Source organism: Delphinus delphis, chromosome 7 (genome assembly GCF_949987515.2).
Source record: "Delphinus delphis chromosome 7, mDelDel1.2, whole genome shotgun sequence".
Lineage (NCBI taxonomy): Eukaryota > Metazoa > Chordata > Mammalia > Artiodactyla > Delphinidae > Delphinus > Delphinus delphis.
Genome location: NC_082689.1, coordinates 13760854 through 13780222, shown reverse-complemented (window position 1 = coordinate 13780222; position 19369 = coordinate 13760854). Strand labels below are relative to the sequence as shown.

General features: G+C 37.7%; 1 protein-coding gene across 1 annotated transcript; it reads right to left on the bottom strand.

Annotated features, from left to right (window-relative positions):
* Window positions 1-3727: 3727 nt before the first annotated feature.
* On the bottom strand, window positions 3728-18036 carry CCDC195 (coiled-coil domain containing 195). The gene is made up of 3 exons (XM_060015501.1): window positions 17767-18036; window positions 12719-12965; window positions 3728-3983 (listed from the first exon to the last, which is right to left on the bottom strand). Exons 1-3 carry the CDS (start codon window positions 18026-18028, stop codon window positions 3860-3862), a joined length of 633 nt encoding a protein of 210 aa, XP_059871484.1. The 5' UTR covers window positions 18029-18036; the 3' UTR covers window positions 3728-3859.
* Between the last annotated feature and the right edge of the window lie 1333 nt (window positions 18037-19369).

Below are 19369 nucleotides of genomic sequence, written 5' to 3'. Positions count from 1 at the left end.
CAGGGCTGCTGACATAACTCGTCTAGGGTGGAGCCTGCGAAATGGGATTTTTAATGCTCTCTGGTTTATTTGATGCTGCAGTCAGGATTGAGAACTGCCACTATACGCTTAGTTTCAGGGACTGGGGAGAGAAGGCCGGGAGGGCCGAAGCACTTTCCGACTTTGGAGTTTCAGTTTTCTGAGAGCTGGCTTTTCTTGGAATGGCTTCTTGAGGAGATCGTTTAAATGCTAGATTTCTGGGACCAGGAATGAGCTTCAGTGCAGCTCTACAAATGTAGAGCACTTGGAGAGAGAAAAAAGTAAATATTTGGGAGGAACAGTTGAATGAGTTGGTTTAGAAAAGATCTGAGGCCAAAGGGAGTTTCTGTTTTAAGAGAGTAAGCGTCTGTGTGTGATGATGTGATGTAAGTTTTCCACAGTCAGTCTGGATAGAACTAGAACCAAAGCCAGTGGCCAGGATGAAAAAGGCCACATCTTTGACGGGCAATATAAAATCAGCCGCATATTAGATGAAATAATACAGTTAGGAAGGGAGTCATTGGCTCACTTCTTGGATGCCCATTTAACTGTTACACGTGACCAGAGGCCATTTAGCAAGTTACTTTTTCTAGTGCACTAAATGGTGTAGCAATTGGGCCAAAGAGTTATTTGCTTCTGAGCTATCCATTCAGCTACCTGCTCTTCAATGCTGAAAGCTTTTCTTATATTAAACAATGGGGTTTGTTGGACAAAATGTTATTTTAAAGACCAAGAACTTTCTAGGTATTTCATAGAGTGAATTTTTTCCTACTTAGATAGTCTTGCTTATTCCCCTTATCTTTCCGTCAGAAATGAGTTTCTGGTCTGAGATAACTGTGTGAATTAAAAATCCTCAAGACTAAGGAGGAAAGAAAGGAGGAAGGGTGAGTATTTGGAAATTAATGGAAGGAATTAGGGACAATTTTCATGAATGAGTAAAATTAAGACTGATAACTGTGTTCCCTAAAGAAGAGGGGTACTGTATCTTTTGGAACACTCTTAACGAAAATGTATACGGTCTTCATAAAATGGTATTGAGCAGATGGCAGAATGAATTTGTTATCATTATTGAGAGTAGACTTTAAATTGGTCCTCACATTCAGACGTCTCAAGCGTAAGAATTTTGAGTTGACCTGCAGGAGGAGAAATTCTAATTAAAGGAAAAGGTAAAATGAGGAGGTATTTCCTGAAGGTAAGCCTGAATGCCACAGAGAATTATCTTTTAGCAAGACCTGGACAGGAACAAGTTTAATCTCTCTCTGAGTTCATGGAGAATTGTGTTTCAAGATCGACTTTCAAAGTAGTTTTAATAATGTCAAAGTACTAAGTATGTATGAGACCGGATAAATTCAGTCTTCCTTTTCTCACGTTTCAGAAAACTAATTGTGAGTAGATTACTGTAGTCGTGAGATATTTTGACTGTCTTACAGCGCTAATGATAAAAGCAGGAATCAAAGAAGAATTAAAGCTACAACAGGTCTTTTATTCACTCCTGTATGAGAAAGAGTATTTTTCAACTACATGCTTTTTCAAACACAGCTTGAATAAATGAACATTTCTGTGCATTGATATTTAAAAATTAAGTACTACTGCAGGCGGCAGAACTGTCTCTTAAAATAGGACGATAATTGAACATTATATGTGGTTTACAATAACCACGTAGTTCTCTCTTATACTGCTTTATCATATTTTTTAAGTTCTATGGGTGATGTTTTCCATAATCAGAAGGTACTACTGTACTTTCCTTTTTATTTTGGTGGTAAAAACATCAGGCTCAATGATCGTGCCTTCCTGGATACTTCGAGGTTCCTAAGATCTGTTTTCTAGAGGGTAAACTAGAATTTGGACTAAGGAATAAAATGAACTCCATAATGTTTCCCATTGTCCCTCTACACAGCAATTTTCTGGTTAAGTTTATTCTAGATTCACAGCTGAGGGAGTAGAAATAGCTCAAGGAAATCAGAGCAGACAGAATTGGGGTGCTGGAAAAGTTGCCAGGGCCAACCATTTGATTTTGAACACATTGTTTATGTTTTCCTTTGTTTCAATATCTTTATTTGTTAAAGGACATTTGCAGGAGACCAATTTATGAAAGCAAATAGCTCTGGCAGATGTTGGTGTACTTTGATAATAGATTGATGTATTTGTTAACTTTTGGCTTTCATCACCCACAGAGTTATGAATTTCTGCCACTATTGGCAGTGACGGTGGCCATTAAGAATTCATCATGGGGAGGTTTCTCTTCCTTCTTCCCCTTTCTCTTTTTCCTCTTCTTTCCAGGTAAAGTACACAGCTCTGAATGCTAGGGAAGTGTCTTGCTGTTCATCTTTTAGCTGATGACTCATCAACTTAACCAAGAGAAAATCAAAAGCTAGAAAACACAAAAGCTAGAAATCTCACATATAAGTTTTTACCTGGTATCTTAAATCTGGTCTTTAGACAAGTCGTATTTGGTTTTCACAATGTTTTAAAAATTGAACATAATGCCAGTATTTATGAATCAGGAGATTTTGCATAAAAATCCAGATTTTAACATCCATTGGACGATAGACCATGTGACAATGGAGTGTCCCCTTCCCCACACAGTCTCACAGGCATGAGTAGTTGCCGCCCTATGTGGATGGGGTGTGCCCCCCCCACTCCTTTCTATCACTTGTCTGTCCTTGCTGGACATTTGAGTTCCCCTCTTTCGTATCTTTCCCCTCTGGCTGTAACCTTGCCCTATTGTACACCTGTTAGAATGCTGAGAATATTGTTAATCTTAAATGAATATCATAAATAAAGGAAGCATCTGACCCATTATGTGACTTTTACCTCAGGGTATTCGTTGATTCATCCATTTCCCTTCCAGGAGTCTGTCTTGTGATTATTAAAGACCTCTCTTAGAAATAGACTGGACCATTCATACCCTTTCCTTGCTTCCCTGCTTCTTCAACTTGGCATCAGATCTGGGGCACCCTATGATTCTTAGTATTTACAATAGCAGATAGTAATCATAGCTGTTTAAGACGTCACCTGGGAAGGCTTGTTTAAAATGTGAATTTCTTGTCTTGTTCCTGTCTGGAGCCCCCAGATCTGCATTTTAACACTCTGGAGATTTTAACATTAAGATATTTGTTTAAAAGGCATACTGGTATTAGAACATGATTGCTGTAAACTTGGAGGAGGAGATGGTCTCTTGACTAGAAGTTCAGGATTTGAGGGAGTTCTGAGGTTTTCAACCCCTAAGTAATAATCATTTGAACCTTTTCCTCTCTCCTTCCAACCAGGATGAGTGTCTTTGCCATTAGCCAGCCCACAGTTACTCTGAGCCCACAATATACGCTGTGGGAGTTTGCTGTGTTTGTGTCTACATGCCAGTAACACGGGATATTAAAAGACCAAGTGAGCTTGTGTCAGTGAAATATCAACACACAAATTAACTATAAGGATAATCACTGTGGCTTCTATGTTATAATCAGAAATAGAACTTTTTTTCCTAGATTTGTTATAGTTTCAACTGGAGAATGACACATAATGGGAACAGCAGCATTTCCTGATAGCATAGCACAGATACAAAACACTTAGCATGCAACTTAATTTAATTACGTTTAATTGCTCACATGCTGCATAGAGAGACTTCCACAGACACTGTGCACCCATCAACAACAACATAAAGTAATGGCTTCCATTTCTTGGCCAAGTCCACTGACAACTCTATTGACCCAACGCCAAATATTTGTATATCTCACTGAGCATCTTGCCAGAGGTCTTTGCAGGGGAAGACATTGACCCCGCCAGGCCTTGGTGTTCCCACATGTTGGAAATCAACTGTTTCTTAAATTTCACCACCTTACGTATCCTACTCTGTAATGGTACTTAGCTGGTTTGTGGTCTGATTTGATGAGCATTTCAAAGAACTTGAGTTTTTGGAATATGAAGACATGTTCATGGGTAACAGGAAACTGACTGTCTTTATCTTGTCCCTAAAGAACGCAGAATAGGGAAAGAGAAATAAAACGTTTTAGTGGGCCTTTATGCAAAAACACTTACTATTTCTACAAAACATTTACTATTTTTGCAAGTCACCAAATATTGCTTAAAGTGTTAAAGGTTCACCTTAAATATATAATAATTTTTTTTGTTTAGTTGTTCAATAATAATGCATGAAAAAAGATTGGAATTGGCCTTTTGATTAAACCCAGTGAATAGCGCTGATAAAACTAAAATTTAAAAATTTTGAGGCAGGGTCTGTACGTCTGAGGATTATTAGCTTGGCGTTTAAAGTTGGAGAATATCATGTTCTCTCAGGCAAACGGTCCTGCACATCAAAACTCTTCAGTTGAAATGAAGAAGAAATTTGAGGGAATTAGTTTATAATCCCAATCAATTTGGAGTTTGCATTAATGGAATATCCATCACACCTGAGCAATAAGGGGAGAGAGAAGTGACAGCAATGACCCAGTGTTACCTGAGGGATTAAATCTTTTCATTTTGCCCACTTCTCCTTTCCTCTTGAACAGTGTTATATATAATTTTGACATAAACCAGGATAAAGTTCTCCCAGGAATAAGTCTAAAGAACAGTGTTTAAAATTATTGCCTTTTCTCTAGTTTTGATCTCTCTCTCTCTTTAATTAGATAAGACCATAATTTCACTGAATGGCATTCAGTGGCCTGTATCTAGGGGAACACATCTGCTCCCTCCCTTGGGAGGAAGGCCAGTAGTTCTATATGGGATCAATAAAATAATAACTGCTCTGCCACTTAGCAAGCATTCACTTGACTATCCCATTTATTCTTCACAAAAACTATGAGGTAACTGCTATTATGATTCTCTTTTTACAAAAGAATAGACTACAGCACAGCTCAGACTAATAACTTTTCCAAGACCATGCTGTTTGCAAACGATGGAGTTGGGACTTTAGCCATCTGATTCCAGAGGCTGTCTTCTTAACCACTTTGCTTAGGAAAAGAAGACAATGTATTTATTTTAATGTGTCTGTTTTATCCTATCAGTAAAATATCATTTCTAAGTTTAGTTGTCCATATGGACCCTTTTCCCTAATCTTTTCAACAGCCTGAGGTTTTTTGTTTTTTTTTTTTTTCTTGAATGCAGGAGGAAAAGATTGGGTTTCTATGTCAAAATTAGGGAAAAAATTAAAATCCAGTCTCTAGTTTCTGGAGATCATTGGTTCTTAGAAATATTGACATTGGCATTATTCCATAAAATACTTTCTTGGTACAATAATAGAAAAGTTCATGAGCAAATTAGGTACAATGTCTCACTGATTTGAAAGCTAATTCAAACACATTGGTTCTTGATAAATCTTTGTAAGAGTCTTTGAAAGCTATTAGAAAGGAAATGAATTTACTCCAAAATTAGAGGAATAATGTAATGAGTTGTTACTTTACTAGTTAATCCCTGAGAAAGTAAAAGACAAAATAAAAAAGTACTACAAAAAAAAAAGCTTAATTCCTTTTCAGCAGTTCTCTGTATCTACTGGGTTTTATGCCAACCCAGCTGTTGATTTTAAGCCATTACTGACTTTCTTGCTTTAACACAATTCTACAATTGGCTCAATCTTTCAAATTAAAGTAGATTCCAAATTAGAAATGGATTGTGTTCTAATAATTTATTCATTGGCAGCTTGGAAGTTGGAAAACATTTTGCTTCAGAAAAATAATACATTATAAACATTGGCTAGGTCCCCAAACTACCATAGAAAATAATATAAATTGAAATGGGAAAATTAATACCGCTATATTTCCCAGTTTAGCATTGTAGGTCTGTAAGCCTGTAATGGTTTAAGTGCAAAAACTAAAGCATTATAATACAGGCACTCTACAATTATGAACTATGTAAACACAGACCTGGAAAGATATCCATTAAAATCTCAATGGTGGTTTTTCAGGTAATGGGATTAGGGAAGATTTTCCTTTTTATACTTTTTACATCACATTAATATTTTATAATTAGCAATTTAAAAAATAATGAACATTTAGTGCTTTTATGTAACTGTATATTATATATACATAATTTTATTTAGACAAAGGGTACATCTCTGCCTTTCTTCCCTCCTCCCTCTTTGAAAACACATGGCCATTGGAACACAGTGGTTGGATATACACTTCTTGTTTCCATATCCCACATCTGCTCTGTCAACAGATCTTGTTGGCTCCACCTTCAAATGTTTAGAAACCACATCCAGTTATTGCCGTTGGCCAAGAAATAATCATTTCTTGTCTAAATTATTTTTTTAACCTTAAACATGGTCCCCTTGCTTTCTATATTGTTTTTCTATAGTCTTTTCAAAACTGAGCTCTCTCTCTCTCTGTCTCTCCATATATATATATATATATATATATATATATATATATATGAATGAAAAGAGTATATTATGCATCCCAATTCACTTAGAAAAAATCCAGAATCATTGGAAAGGAGTGAAAGACCACCCTTAGCTCTCTGCCTTCTCTCTCTGTCTCGCTTCTTCCCTTCACTGCACTCAGTGCCAGCCACCTTGCCCTTCTTCAAACACCAGTCGTGGGCCCACCCAGGCCTCTGGCATTTGCTGTTCTCAATGCCTGGAGAGTGCCCCCGCCTACCCACTCCAATCCCCTGCTCGTATCCCCAGAACTCTCTCTCTCCCTTCTTTATTCAAATAGTGAGGTATCTTCTGGCTACGATATAAAAAATTTCAACAATGCTTGCTCTTCAAACCCTTCATTTTTCCTTTGATTGGTTTACTTTTCTCACCATCTAACATAATATATACTTCCTGTATTTTCATGTTTATTGATCATTATGTTACAAAGGAAAAAGCTCCACATTGGCAGAGATTTTTGACAATTTTTTTCCTGCTGTATCTTCAGTGCCTAGAATCCAGCACGTAGTAGTACACCCTTAAGATGTATTTGCTGAATGAATGGATGTGGGTAATGAAAGCATAAAAAACACTGAAAGGATAGAAAAAAACCTCATGGTTAACACTTGCCCCTCAGGAGTCCAGGGGAAGAGAGATATAGGGCTTTTCTCTTTATTAGTAACATTTTTTCTTTTATATATAAAAATATCTGGATAAAATATGATAAAACTCTTGCAGATGAATATATTGATATTTGTAATATTAGGTTCTGAATGTTTATGTATTTTGAAAATTTTCATAAAGACATATTTTAGTAGCTTTCCAATAATTAATGGTAAAGCACATATTCCTAGCATTCCATAGAAGGACTTTTATGATGGATCCTGCTAACTTCTCCATCCTCACTGATTTCCCTACTTTTAGTTTTCTCTGTAGTCATGATTTCTTCTCTCTTCTTGTCTTTTTTGCTCTACTGGGATGACCTCTCCATTTTTCTTTGCCTGTCCTTCCTGACCCAGGTTCCTCTCTCTGCTCCTATAATAGAACTTTCTACAAATGAAACACAGTTTTCATGCTGCCTTGTAAAATTCAAATAAAACTGGCTCAACCTTTGTATCCCACATCCAGTGGGAAGTCCAGTGTTCTCTCCAATATTTATGAGAATTCTTGCAGGCCTATTAATTATGGTTACCCTTTGATTTGATTTCCTGCCACTGATGAATTAGATAACTCATTCTCTCAACAAATATATTTGTTCCATTTTCTCTTCCCCAGATAAGTTAATCGTGAAACCAGGTCCCTATTTCTTGATTTTCCTCCTTCTCCTCAGAGGAGACAAATGTGTATACACTTTTTTTTTTTAACATCTTTATGGGTGTATAATTGCTTTACAATGGTGTGTTAGTTTCCACTATATAACAAAGTGAATCAGCTATACATATACATATATCCCCATATCTCCTCCCTCTTGTGTCTCCCTCCCACCCTCCTTATCCCACAACTCTAGGTGGACACAAAGCACCGAACTGATCTCCCTGTGCTATGCAGCTGCTTCCCACTAGCTATATTTCTTTTTTTAAAAAAAAACTTTATATTGGAGTATAGCCAATTAACAATGTTGTGATAGTTTCAGGTGCACAGCAAAGCAACTCTAGCTATCTATTTTACATTTGGTAGTGTATATATGTCCATTCCACTGTTTCACTTCGTCCCAGCTTATCCTTCCCCTTCTCCGTGTGCTCAAGTCTATTTGCTACATCTGAGTCTTTACTCCATTCTTGCCCCTATGTTGTTCAGACCTTTTTTTTTTTTTTTAGATTCCATATATATGTGTTAGCATATGGTATTTGTTTTTCTCTTTCTGACTTACTTCACTCTGTATGACAGACTCTAGGTCCTTCCACCTCACTACAATTAACTCAATTTCATTTCTTTTTATGGCTGAGTAATATTCCATTGTATATATGTGCCACATCTTCTTTATCCATTCATCTGTCAATGGACACTTAGCTTGCTTCCATGCCCTGGCTATTGTAAATAAAGCTGCAATGAACACTGTGGTACATGACTCTTTTTGAATTATGGTTTTCTCAGGGTATATGCCCAGTAATGAGATTGCTGGGTCGTATGATAGTTATAGTTTTAGTTTTATAAGGAACCTCCATACTGTTCTCCATAGCAGCTGTATCAATTTATATTCCCACCAACAGTGCAAGAGGGTTCCCTTTTCTCCACACCCTCTCCAGCATTTATTGTTCATAGATTTTTTTGGTGGTGGCCATTCTGATTGGTGTGAAGTGATACCTCATTGTAGTTTTGATTTCCATTTCTCTAATGATTAGTGATGTTGAGCATCCTTTCATGTGTTTGTTGGCAATCTGTATATCTTCTTTGGAGAAATGTCTATTTAGGTCTTCTGCGCATTTTTGGATTAGGTTGTTTGTTTTTTTGATATTGAGCTGCAAGAACCACTTGTAAATTTTGGAGATTAATCCTTTGTCAGTTGCTTCATTTGTAAATATTTTCTCTTATTCTAAGGGTTGTCTTTTCGTCTTGTTTATGGTTTCCTTTGCTGTGCAGAAGCTTTTAAGTTTCCTTAGGTCCCATTTGTTTATTTTTGTTTTTATTTCCATTTCTCTAGGAGGTGGGTCAAAAAGGATATTGCTGTGATTTATATCATGGAGTGTTCTGCCTATGTTTTCCTCTAAAGTTTTATAGTTTCTGACCTTACATTTAGGTCTTTAATCTATTTTGAATTTATTTTTGTGTATGGTGTTAGGGAGTGTTCTAATTTCATTCTTTGACATGTAGCTGTCCAGTTTTCCCAGTACCACTTATTGAAGAGGCTGTCTTTTCTCCATTGTGTATTCTTGCCTCCTTTATCAAAAATAAGGTGACCATATGTGCGTGGGTTTATCTCTGGGCTTTCTATCCTGTTCCATTGATCTATATTTCTGTTTTTGTGCCAGTACCATACTGTCTTGATTACTGTAGCTTTGTAGTATAGTCTGAAGTCCAGGAGCCTGATTCCTCTAGCTCCGTTTTTCTTTCTCAAGATTGCGTTGACTATTTGGGGTCTTTTGTGTTTCCATATAAATTGTGGAACTTTTTGTTCTAGTTCTGTGAAAAATGCCATTGGTAGTTTGATAGGAATTGCATTGAATCTGTAGATTGTTTTATGTACTATAGTCATTTTCACAATGTTGATTCTTCCAATCCAAGAACATGGTATATCTCTCCATCTGTTTGTATCATCTTTAATTTCTTTCATCAGTGTCTTAAAGTTTTCTAGTACAGGTCTTTTGTCTCCTTAAGTAGTTTTATTCCTAGGTATTTCATTCTTTTTGTTGCAATGGTAACTGGGGGTGTTTCCTTAATTTCTCTTTCAGATTTTTCACCATTAGTGTATAGGAATGCAAGAGATTTCTGTGCATTAATTTTGTATCCTACTACTTTACCAAATTCATTGATTAGCTCTGGTAGTTTTCTGGTAGCATCTTTAGGATTCTCTATGTATAGTATCCTGTCATCTGCAAACAGTGACAGCTTTACTTCTTCTTTTCCGATTTGGATTCCTTTTATTTCTTTTTCTTCTCTGATGGTTGTGGCTAAAACTTTCCAAACTATGTTGAATAAGAGTGGTGAGAGTGGGCAACCTTGTCTTGTTCCTGATCTTAGTGGAAATGCTTTCAGTTTTTCACCATTGAGAATGATGTTGACTGTGGTTTGTCATATATGGTCTCTATTATGTTGAGGTAAGTTCCCTCTATGCCTACTTTCTGGAGGGTTTTTAATCATAAATGGGTGTTGAATTTTTTTGAAAGCTTTTTCTGCATCTATTGAGATGATCGTATGGTTTTTCTCCTTCAATTTGTTAATATGTTTATCACATTGATTGATTTGCATATATTGAAGAATCCTTGCATTCCTGAAATAAACCGCACTTGATCCTGGTGTATGATCCTTTTAATGTGCTGTTGGATTCTGTTTGCTAGTATTTTGTTGAGGATTTTTGCATCTATGTTCATCAGTGATATTGGCCTGTAGTTTTCTTTCTTTGTGACATCCTTGTCTGGTTTTGGTATCAAGGTGATGGTGGCCTCGTAGAATGAGTTTGCGAGTGTTCCTCCCTCTGCTATATTTTGGAAGAGTTTGAGAAGGATAGGTGTTAGCTCTTCTCTAAATATTTGATAGAATTCGCCTTTGAAGCCATCTGGTCCTGGGCTTTTGTTTGTTGGAAGATTTTTTTTTTTTTTTTTTTTTTTTTTTGCGGTATGCGGGCCTCTCACTGCTGCGGCCTCTTCCGTTGCGGAGCACAGGCTCGGGACGCGCAGGCTCAGCGGCCATGGCTCACGGACCCAGCCGCTCCGCGGCATGTGGGATCTTCCCGGATCGGGGCACGAACCCGTGTCCCCTGCATCGGCAGGCGGACTCTCAACCACTGCACCACCAGGGAAGCCCCCTGTTGGAAGATTTTTAATCACAGTTTCAATTTCATTGCTTGTGATTGGTCTGTTTATATTTTCTATTTCTTCCTGGAAGGTTGTGTCTTTCTAAGAATTTGTCCATTTCTTCCAGGTTGTCCATTTTATTGGCATAGAGGTGCTTGTAGTAATCTCTCATGATCCTTTGTATTTCTGCAGTGTCAGTTGTTACTTCTCCTTTTTCATTTCTAATTCTATTGATTTGAGTCTTCTCCCTTTTTTTCTTGATGAGTCTGGCTAATGGTTTACAATTTTGTTTATCTTCTCAAAGAATCAGCTTTTTGTTTTATTGATCTTTGCTATTGTTTCATTCATTTGTTTTTCATTTATTTCTTCTCTGATCTTTATGATTTCTTTCCTTCTTCTAACTTTGTGGTTTTTTTGTTCTTCTTTCTCTAATTGCTGTAGGTGTAAGGTTAGGTTGTTTATTTGAGATGTTTCTTGTTTCTTGAGGTAGGATTGTATTGCTATAAACTTCCATCTTAGAACTGCTTTTGCTGCATCCCATAGGTTTTGGGTTGTCGTATTTTCATTGTCATTTGTTTCTAGGTATTTTTTATTTCCTCTTTGATTTCTTCAGTGATCTCTTGGTTATTAAGCAGTGTATTGTTTAGCCTCCATGTGTTTGTAATTTTTACAGATTTTTTCCTGTAATTGATACCTAGTCTCATAGCATTGTGGTCAGTAAAGATACGTGATATGATTTCAGTTTTGTTAAATTTACCAAGGCTTGATTTTTGACCCAAGATATGATCTATTCTGTAGAATGTTCCATGAGCACTTTAAAAGAAACTGTTCTGTTGTTTTTGGATGGAATGTCCTATAAATATCAATTAAGTCCATCTTGTTTAATGTATCATTTAAAGGTTGTATTTCCTTGTTTATTTTCATTTTTGATGATCTGTCCATTGGTGAAAGCGGGGCGTTAAAATCCCCTACTATGATTGTGTTACTGTCAATTTTCCCTTTATGTCTGTTAGCATTTGCCTTATGTATTGATGTGCTCCTATGTTGGGTGCATAACTTAAAAGCTTTTCCACAGCAAAGGAAAACATAAACAAGATGTGTATATACTTTTGATAGGGTGTAACTGGGAATTGGGAGGTAGAAATGCAGATTGTGGAGTAGGGGAAGTGATGCTCTAACACAGTAGTGCTTGACAGTGACAATCTTGTTCTGAAAGAGCCCTTGGCTTTACCCACTACAAGGGCCACTGGCCAACTTTCCTCTTAAAGATTCCCAGACTACTTTTCAAATATTTCCTCAGTCCCTCCCATTTGCAGCCTGCTCATAACTCCTTAAATACCAATTCATGTGTTTTGCAGAACAGGTCAGTTTCCTCTTTGTCTCTTGGCCTGTTTGGCTTATGCCTAAAGAGTCCTGTTTTATACTCACATAAGCCCATGAAGGCGCCTTCCTCCACAAGAATAGTTCCTTCTCAGAGAGGAATTCTCTATTCAGCTCCTAATGTAACTGTGCCTTCTCCCTGAGATGCTCTTTATTGCAGTGTTCAGTTTACTTGTGCGTCTTTGTCACTAAGCGAAAGCTTTGAACATAACATTTAGCTTTTGCAGGATCTTGGATCCCCAGCGACCAGCTCAGAGTATGATAATTAATGCTTGATTAGTAAGTGAAGACTGATGGTTCTCCACTTATTAGAGGCATCTATTAGAGGGTACCATTTGATCTCACATAAATTTCTTTGTTTTGGTTCTCAAAACAGACATAAGTACGATGGAAGTTATCTTGGCATAATAGCCTACTTGGTTTTATTACTTCCACTAGATAAGACCTGGCTTATCCAGGAGAACGTCTCAGTAGCCATCACAGCATTCAACTATAAACTATCTTGAGGCAGATTGTACATTACCTGCAACCAAAACCATGCTTGGGAAAGGCGCTTTGGCTGGAACCATCGCTGGTAAAAGAATCTGGGGCAAACATCTTTTCTTCGTTGTCTTGCTTCTTAATTGAAGAACATGCCAGTGATTTGACTGTGCTTTGAGCTTCTAGAATTCCACAATTTGGATGTTTTTTCCCAGCTTTCCAAGGATCATTTGCAGCTAACAAATGAGTTGGTGAGGAAATGGAATAGCGTCTAACAATCATGACATTGCCTATACAGGAGACACAAAATTCAAGTTTAAAAATTCTACTTTTAATGACATCCACAAATGCAAGATTGTGTTGGTAGTAAATACTTCATTGAAACTAACTAACAAAAGCTGTTGTTTTTAGATTATTATTTTTTTGCATAAAAGACATTCATTCATTGATTTATTTCGCAAATTATTGAGTGCCAGCCATGAGCTAGGTGTTTTTTTAAGAGATGGGGTGTGGGAGTGAACAACACAGAATTCTTGCCTGCGTAAAATTCTCGTGTGGCTGACAGATGATAAGCAAACAATATATGATAAAATTCAGATAGTGGTAGGTTCTAGGAAGACAAATCAAGCTGATGAGGGCTAGGGGATGGAGGCAGATGAGGAAGGGGGTCTGGAGGCTATTTAAGTAGTGTGGTCAGGGAAGACCTTCCTCTCACATAGGATATGAACAGAGAGCCGGACATATAGAGATAAAAAACCACGATTTTAAAATGCAAAGAACATGAATTTCTAGACATGCAGTTCTGGAAGTTCTCCTCATTCTAGAAGAAGGTGCTTATCCACAGCCCCTCATCACTTGAATAGCCACAAATAATTGAACTGGCTGCTCCCAACTGTCCTGAAATATGTGTGTTGGCTTTAGTTAGGACAGTTGTTATGAGGATGCCTGTCGAATGAGAGATGAAAGCAAGGCAGACACATGGAAAGAAGTAAAGATGCCTTGGGACTTCCCTGGTGGTCCAGTGGTTAAGACTCTATGGGGGGCAGGGGGCATGGGTTCCATCCCTGGTCGGGGAATTAAGGTCCTGCATGCCACAAGGCACGGCCAAAAAATTAAAAAAAAAAAAAAAAAAGAAGTAGTAGTAAAGATGCCTTCTGTGGGAAACAGGAGTTCTCCTGAAAGAGATTGAGAGATTTATGGCTTTAGTTTCTGAGGGCTTCCAACCCAACTTCTGTCCATAAGGGTCTGCTAATAAACTCTTTCCTTGAGGTAAATCCTATCTCCTTTCCTTGTAATGAAAGCACCTTGAATAAAAGAGCTTTCTTTTAGGGAGTCTTGATTTGTCTGCGTCTCACTTCTAACACTGTGCTAACTGACCTGGGGGCTGTCATTCAACCTCTACTTAGACATCTGGCTATTACCCCTGGGGTTAATGACACTGACCTCAAGGGTTAGTTTCCATTTTCTGGAGCACTTAGTGAATGTTTGTTGAATCTTTATTCTTTCTCATCATAGCTTTGTCATTAACGAGCATGAAAGTATAAGAAAGTGCAGCATCGTGTTTAGGTTTTCAGAGGGCTGGAAGCACAATTTTCTCTTTTTAAGTTTGTGGCCGGTGTCTGCAGAACACAGACAGCAAATTATATAGCCATTACAAAAAGTGGAGGCTGCCCTGGCTTTTCATAGGTTGGAAGAGCAGAAGGTCATTTTTTTTTTTTTTTTTTTTTTGCGGTACGCGGGCCTCTCACTGTTGTGGCCTCTCCTGCTGCGGAGCACAGGCTCCGGACGCGCAGGCTCAGCGGCCATGGCTCACGGGCCCAGCCGCTCCGCGGCATGTGGGATCTTCCCGGACTGGGGCACGAACCCGTGTCCCCTGCATCGGCAGGCGGACTCTCAACCACTGCGCCACCAGGGAAGCCCAGAAGGTCATATTTTAAGCAAGAGTTTGTGGGGGAGTTTAAGTTCAAATCTATCTGAAGTAATTAACTGCAAATACTATTCATAAATTATCTTTGAACCCTTCCTTTGGCCATGATATATCACTTTTATAATTATCTAAAAACAGGTTTATGACTATTGACAAACATAAAAGTTTCTGTTTAAGTGGATTATAAAACAATATCTCTACACCAAATGGTAGGAAAGTACAACAGAGGAAATTATATTTATAATAGCAAAGTTTATTGTTTGGGACCTTTACTCCAGCTTGACAGATCAGCATATAGGCTTTTGGTTTATGTCCCTGGATCACAAATAATCTGTATCCTTTAGTTTCTTATCAATAAAAGGGAAAGAATATTCCACAGAGCATCACAGGGTCATTAGCACCAATTCGAAGATTGCTTTCAAATGCACTTTATTTGCCAGCAAAGGGTATGAGCAGATTGAAGGGAATGCTGGAGTTTCCCTGTAAAGAATTGCTTCTTGCGTCTTCTTTGTAGCAGATTATCTCTTCCCTAAAAGAGCCTAGGTGAGATTGCAAAGGGCAGGAGGGGTGAGGGCAACATCCCTGTAATGGATGGGTTGGACTTCATACCTACCAAAGGCTGGCACACTCTTACATATATTTCCAGGAGAATTTAGTCTCAAGTGATCACTTCCAGGCCCACCTTAATTGTTCCTTCTTAAAGTGAGACACACTTCGGATTTCATATCGTTCCTTCGCAAAGAATGGGTTTATATGATTTTGTTTTCAAGAGGATCAGACAAGCTGCTTGATCTCTCTGGGTCTTGTAGCCTCAACAGTAAGAAAAGGGGATGAGCTCTGAATCTCCGCCCTAGCGGCACATTTCTAGCATTCAGCTGCAGGTAGGAATTTTGATTGATATCAGCAATATCTTACTGACTGCTAATAAAAACTTAAACGTAAGTCAAATAGTATTTTTCCGACCTATCCAATGATATGACGACAACTGCTACCGAGTAACTCATGCTGAGTCTTACTTGTGCTACCTCATTTAATCGTCTCAGCAGCCCTATGAGATAGATGCTGTCACTTTCTCCATTTTACAAATGAGGAGAGTGATCATAAAACATGTCACATTCATAGAGTCATAGAATTTTATAGCTGGAATAGGCCTTGGAAGGCATCTAACCCATTCATTTTTACTTGATAATGCTAAGATCAGGAATTTTATGTGAGCTACCCAGCACTGACCAACTATTACAAAACTGGTACTACAACCCAGGTTTCTTCATGCTCAGGCCAATGTTCCTTCTACTTATATCACTTTCATAATAGAACATCACATGTAAGACACACATAAATATCACTTAACTTAACTCAACCGGGCTTCTAAGCACAAATTTAAATCATATTTCCTTCTTTGTTTTGTTGGTGCAACTGGCAAGAGTTCCCCAAATGTCACCAAATGGTTTTCACTAGTCCTTTTCCAGCTTAATGCTTATATTCTTATTGGAGGTCACCATTCAGTGGCTGAAAATGTATATTATCAGTTGTGTATTTAGCTCTTAATAATATTCAAACCTCCTTTAAATTTGATGGCATTCAGTCCCTGAATTCAGGGTTTAAAGGGTAATACTCTTTGTTCTTTAACCAGTTTAATGCTTGTTTTAGAATAGCACTAGGTATACTGAGGCCCAAATTACTTTTGCATTAGGATAAGCATCATGAAAAATAGATTTGAAGGAGTTGTTTACCTTTGGAGTAAGGCAGTTGTTTTCAATTGGGAGAAATGTTGTCTTCCGGGTGACATTTGGAATGTCTGAAGACATTTTTGATGGTCATAACTGAAGGGGGAGAGGCAGGTACTACTAGTGTTTAGAAGCCAGGAAAAACTGCTGAACATCCTTCAGTGTCCGAGACAAACTGCTATAATACAGAGTTATTCAGTCCAAATGTCAAGAATTCAGAGGTGGAGGAAGCCTGGGGAAGGATATACTACACATGTCCATATCTGTTTTTTTTTTTTCACCAGGAGAAGGTCTAACTTCCTTATAGGTTACTCTTTCAGTTTTACTAAATAACCACCAGACAGAATAGCTCAGATGCAGAGTTGTTCTTGACAACAAGGGAAAAGACTGTGATTGGAATCTGTACCCAGCTTTGAAATACAGGGACCCATACTAGAAAGAGACCTCTTTAACAGAACAAAACCAGCTGGCAACAGAACATGTCCAATTGCCAAGCTGTTCAGCACCTCTAAATGGCATTGCCTGAATCTTTTGACAGGATATTAAGCGCTTTGAGTATTTAATTATGTATATCAATTTTATTTGAAAATACTGTATGTAGGCAAGCACTCATTTAAATGAAGAATGTATTTTTTCACTCCCCTGATTTCTGACTTAATGTATAATCCTCACAGTCAAAATTCTTTCCCATAAAGGGTGAGAGATTTGATTCTTTTAGAATATATCATTGCCTTTTATTCTTGAAGTCTTCAACCTGTATAGTAAGTTGAATTATGTGCAACATATGTTCATAAAGGACAGTAAAAATTTTGTAAAATACGGATAAGAAATAATACCTACCATTTGTTGTGTGTTTGCCAGGTGCTATACTAAGCACTTAGTTTATCATTAAAGTCAATCCTCACAACCATGTAAGATAGGTACTATAACACTTCCAAATGAACAAAATGAGGGTTAAAGATTTCTCAGAGCTAGCTCTAAATCAACTGGCTAACTGGTGTCAGATCACTGGCAACCGTATTTGTCTGATTCTAATATCCGTATACTTAACTATTATGCAATACTGTTCTAGGTTAATAAGTGAGCACGCCATTTGACACGTACCCATTTGGTGTTCCATTATGTAGCATTTAAATGCTTGAAGTCAAGAAAGGAAGAAAAGCATTCCTTTTAATATGACTGATTTCCACAAATCTGTCATCCTTATCTTTCCAGGACTATCTGGAGATAGTTTCAATGTTGTTAAAATATGTTGCTTGAAGATGCTAAAGAAATTTTTTCCCTAGGGATTCGAAGCTAATCTACCAGGAGAAAAAGGATGGAACTCACAACTGTAATACCAAATTACGCAGTTATGTGAGAGGCACAATAAACCTACTATTTAGGAGATATTTGCAAAGGTGGGCACAGCCCAAAAGAGCTATGGACATACGGTACCTTGGTGTTCCCTCACAGCTGGGGCCGTACCAGTGGAAACACCACCATGAAGGGCTGCTGGAGATTGTCCAGGCACTTCTGCAAGTTTACTGAGGTCTGTGACTTCCTCCTCCTTCTCATCTCCTGATTTTCCCCCTGAGCCTGGGGTTCTCTGACTACTTGAAGTCAGTTTCATCCGGAGGGCTTGATTCTCTTTCTCCAGCTTATTGATCTCTGCCCGCATTTCCTGGATAACTCTCACGAGCTGGACATTTGCTTCCATTGCCTCTTTTCAGGTCGCTCTGGTTTGTTCCTTTAGGGAGACAGATCAACATTTGCTCATGAACCAAATGCACAATCTACTCAGTGGAGCAAGTTGATCCCGCCCATAAACCTTCCTGAACAATAGGTGTCACTCTTCTCTATGCCATCTTTCAGCATCTGGGGAGTTAGGCTGTCTAGGGAGGTAAAGGATCTCCATGACTTATTCATTCTGGGTTTTGTTTTTCAGAACAGAGCTTTTCTTTGTATCTTTCATTTCATATCAATCCACAGTTCTAGAATATTGCTTTGTGTCTGCAGAGGACACTCCAGAAATTTCCAGTGAGGAACAGAGTTTCTTGCTTCTGTCATGAACTCACCATCCTACCAGCCACTCAAGTTTTTTCTCTGTTGCTATTTCTGGGATCAGACGTCTCATAGAATCACCAACTGGCACGAGCACATCAAAACTGGCACATAAGAATTATTTCTTGTCGTCTCTGTAAAATATATCATAGTTCTGTACTTTTTGGGTAAATTATTGATTTTGACACCTCTTGATTAAGGTTAACTAGCAGAGGAAGTCATATGAATTGCAGTGAGATTATTTAAATGAGATGTTGATAATTATACCTAAATCCCTTAAGATAACTTCAAGGACCAGATAATTACTTCTCAGTAGGTTTCTATCTTATAAGCATTTTTGCCGTTATTTGGTTTCAGAGTGTTTGCTTGGGCAAATACTGCCCAGAGCTATTTTGGGAATGTAAGAAGATACAGGTTAAACATTAATCTTGAATGAGAAGAACACGCAATAGTTAACAGCTTTCATTACCTATTTCCTGAAGAGGTTTCTTTGTTGGGAATGAAAAGTATGAATCTTAGATAACATATTCTCTATAACCACTTGGAAATTCAATTAATGTTTAAACATGAATGTCTTTTTGCAATAGAGTAAAAATGATCAGATAATTTTTCATGGTGATAGTTTTCCCTGCGCATTTGTTTCCTTATGTTTTTATGTATGTTGATGTGGTTTTTTTTGCTTATCCTAATAAATAGGATAGGCAGGTTGATTGATCCAAGGCCGTAGGTGAGAGTGATTGGAGGAAGTATTACTCCTTTTTTATGCATACTGAATTATTATATGTATTTAAATTTTATGAAGTGTTTACTAAAAAGTCAGTCTAAAAAAACAATGTGGCTGTTTTGATATACTACTTCTATTTGTATTTAAACGAATTTCAGTAAACTTTTGTGTGCCAAACTGGCTAGAGGCTATAGAAGTGGCTGTGGAAATATGGAATATGGAGTAAGATGAGTCTTAAAGGTCATCCAGTCCAACCACCTACCAGATATTCAA

Coding starts and splice junctions, on each gene's coding strand:
- CCDC195 (XM_060015501.1), bottom strand. CDS start 18,028: ATGGAAGCAAATGTCCAGCTCGTGAGAGTTATCCAGGAAATGCGGGCA. Junction 12,966..17,766: donor AGCTGTGAGGGAACACCAAG/GTACCGTATGTC, acceptor TCTCCTGTATAG/GCAATGTCATGATTGTTAGA. Junction 3,984..12,718: donor AAGCATGGTTTTGGTTGCAG/GTAATGTACAAT, acceptor TGCGTTCTTTAG/GGACAAGATAAAGACAGTCA.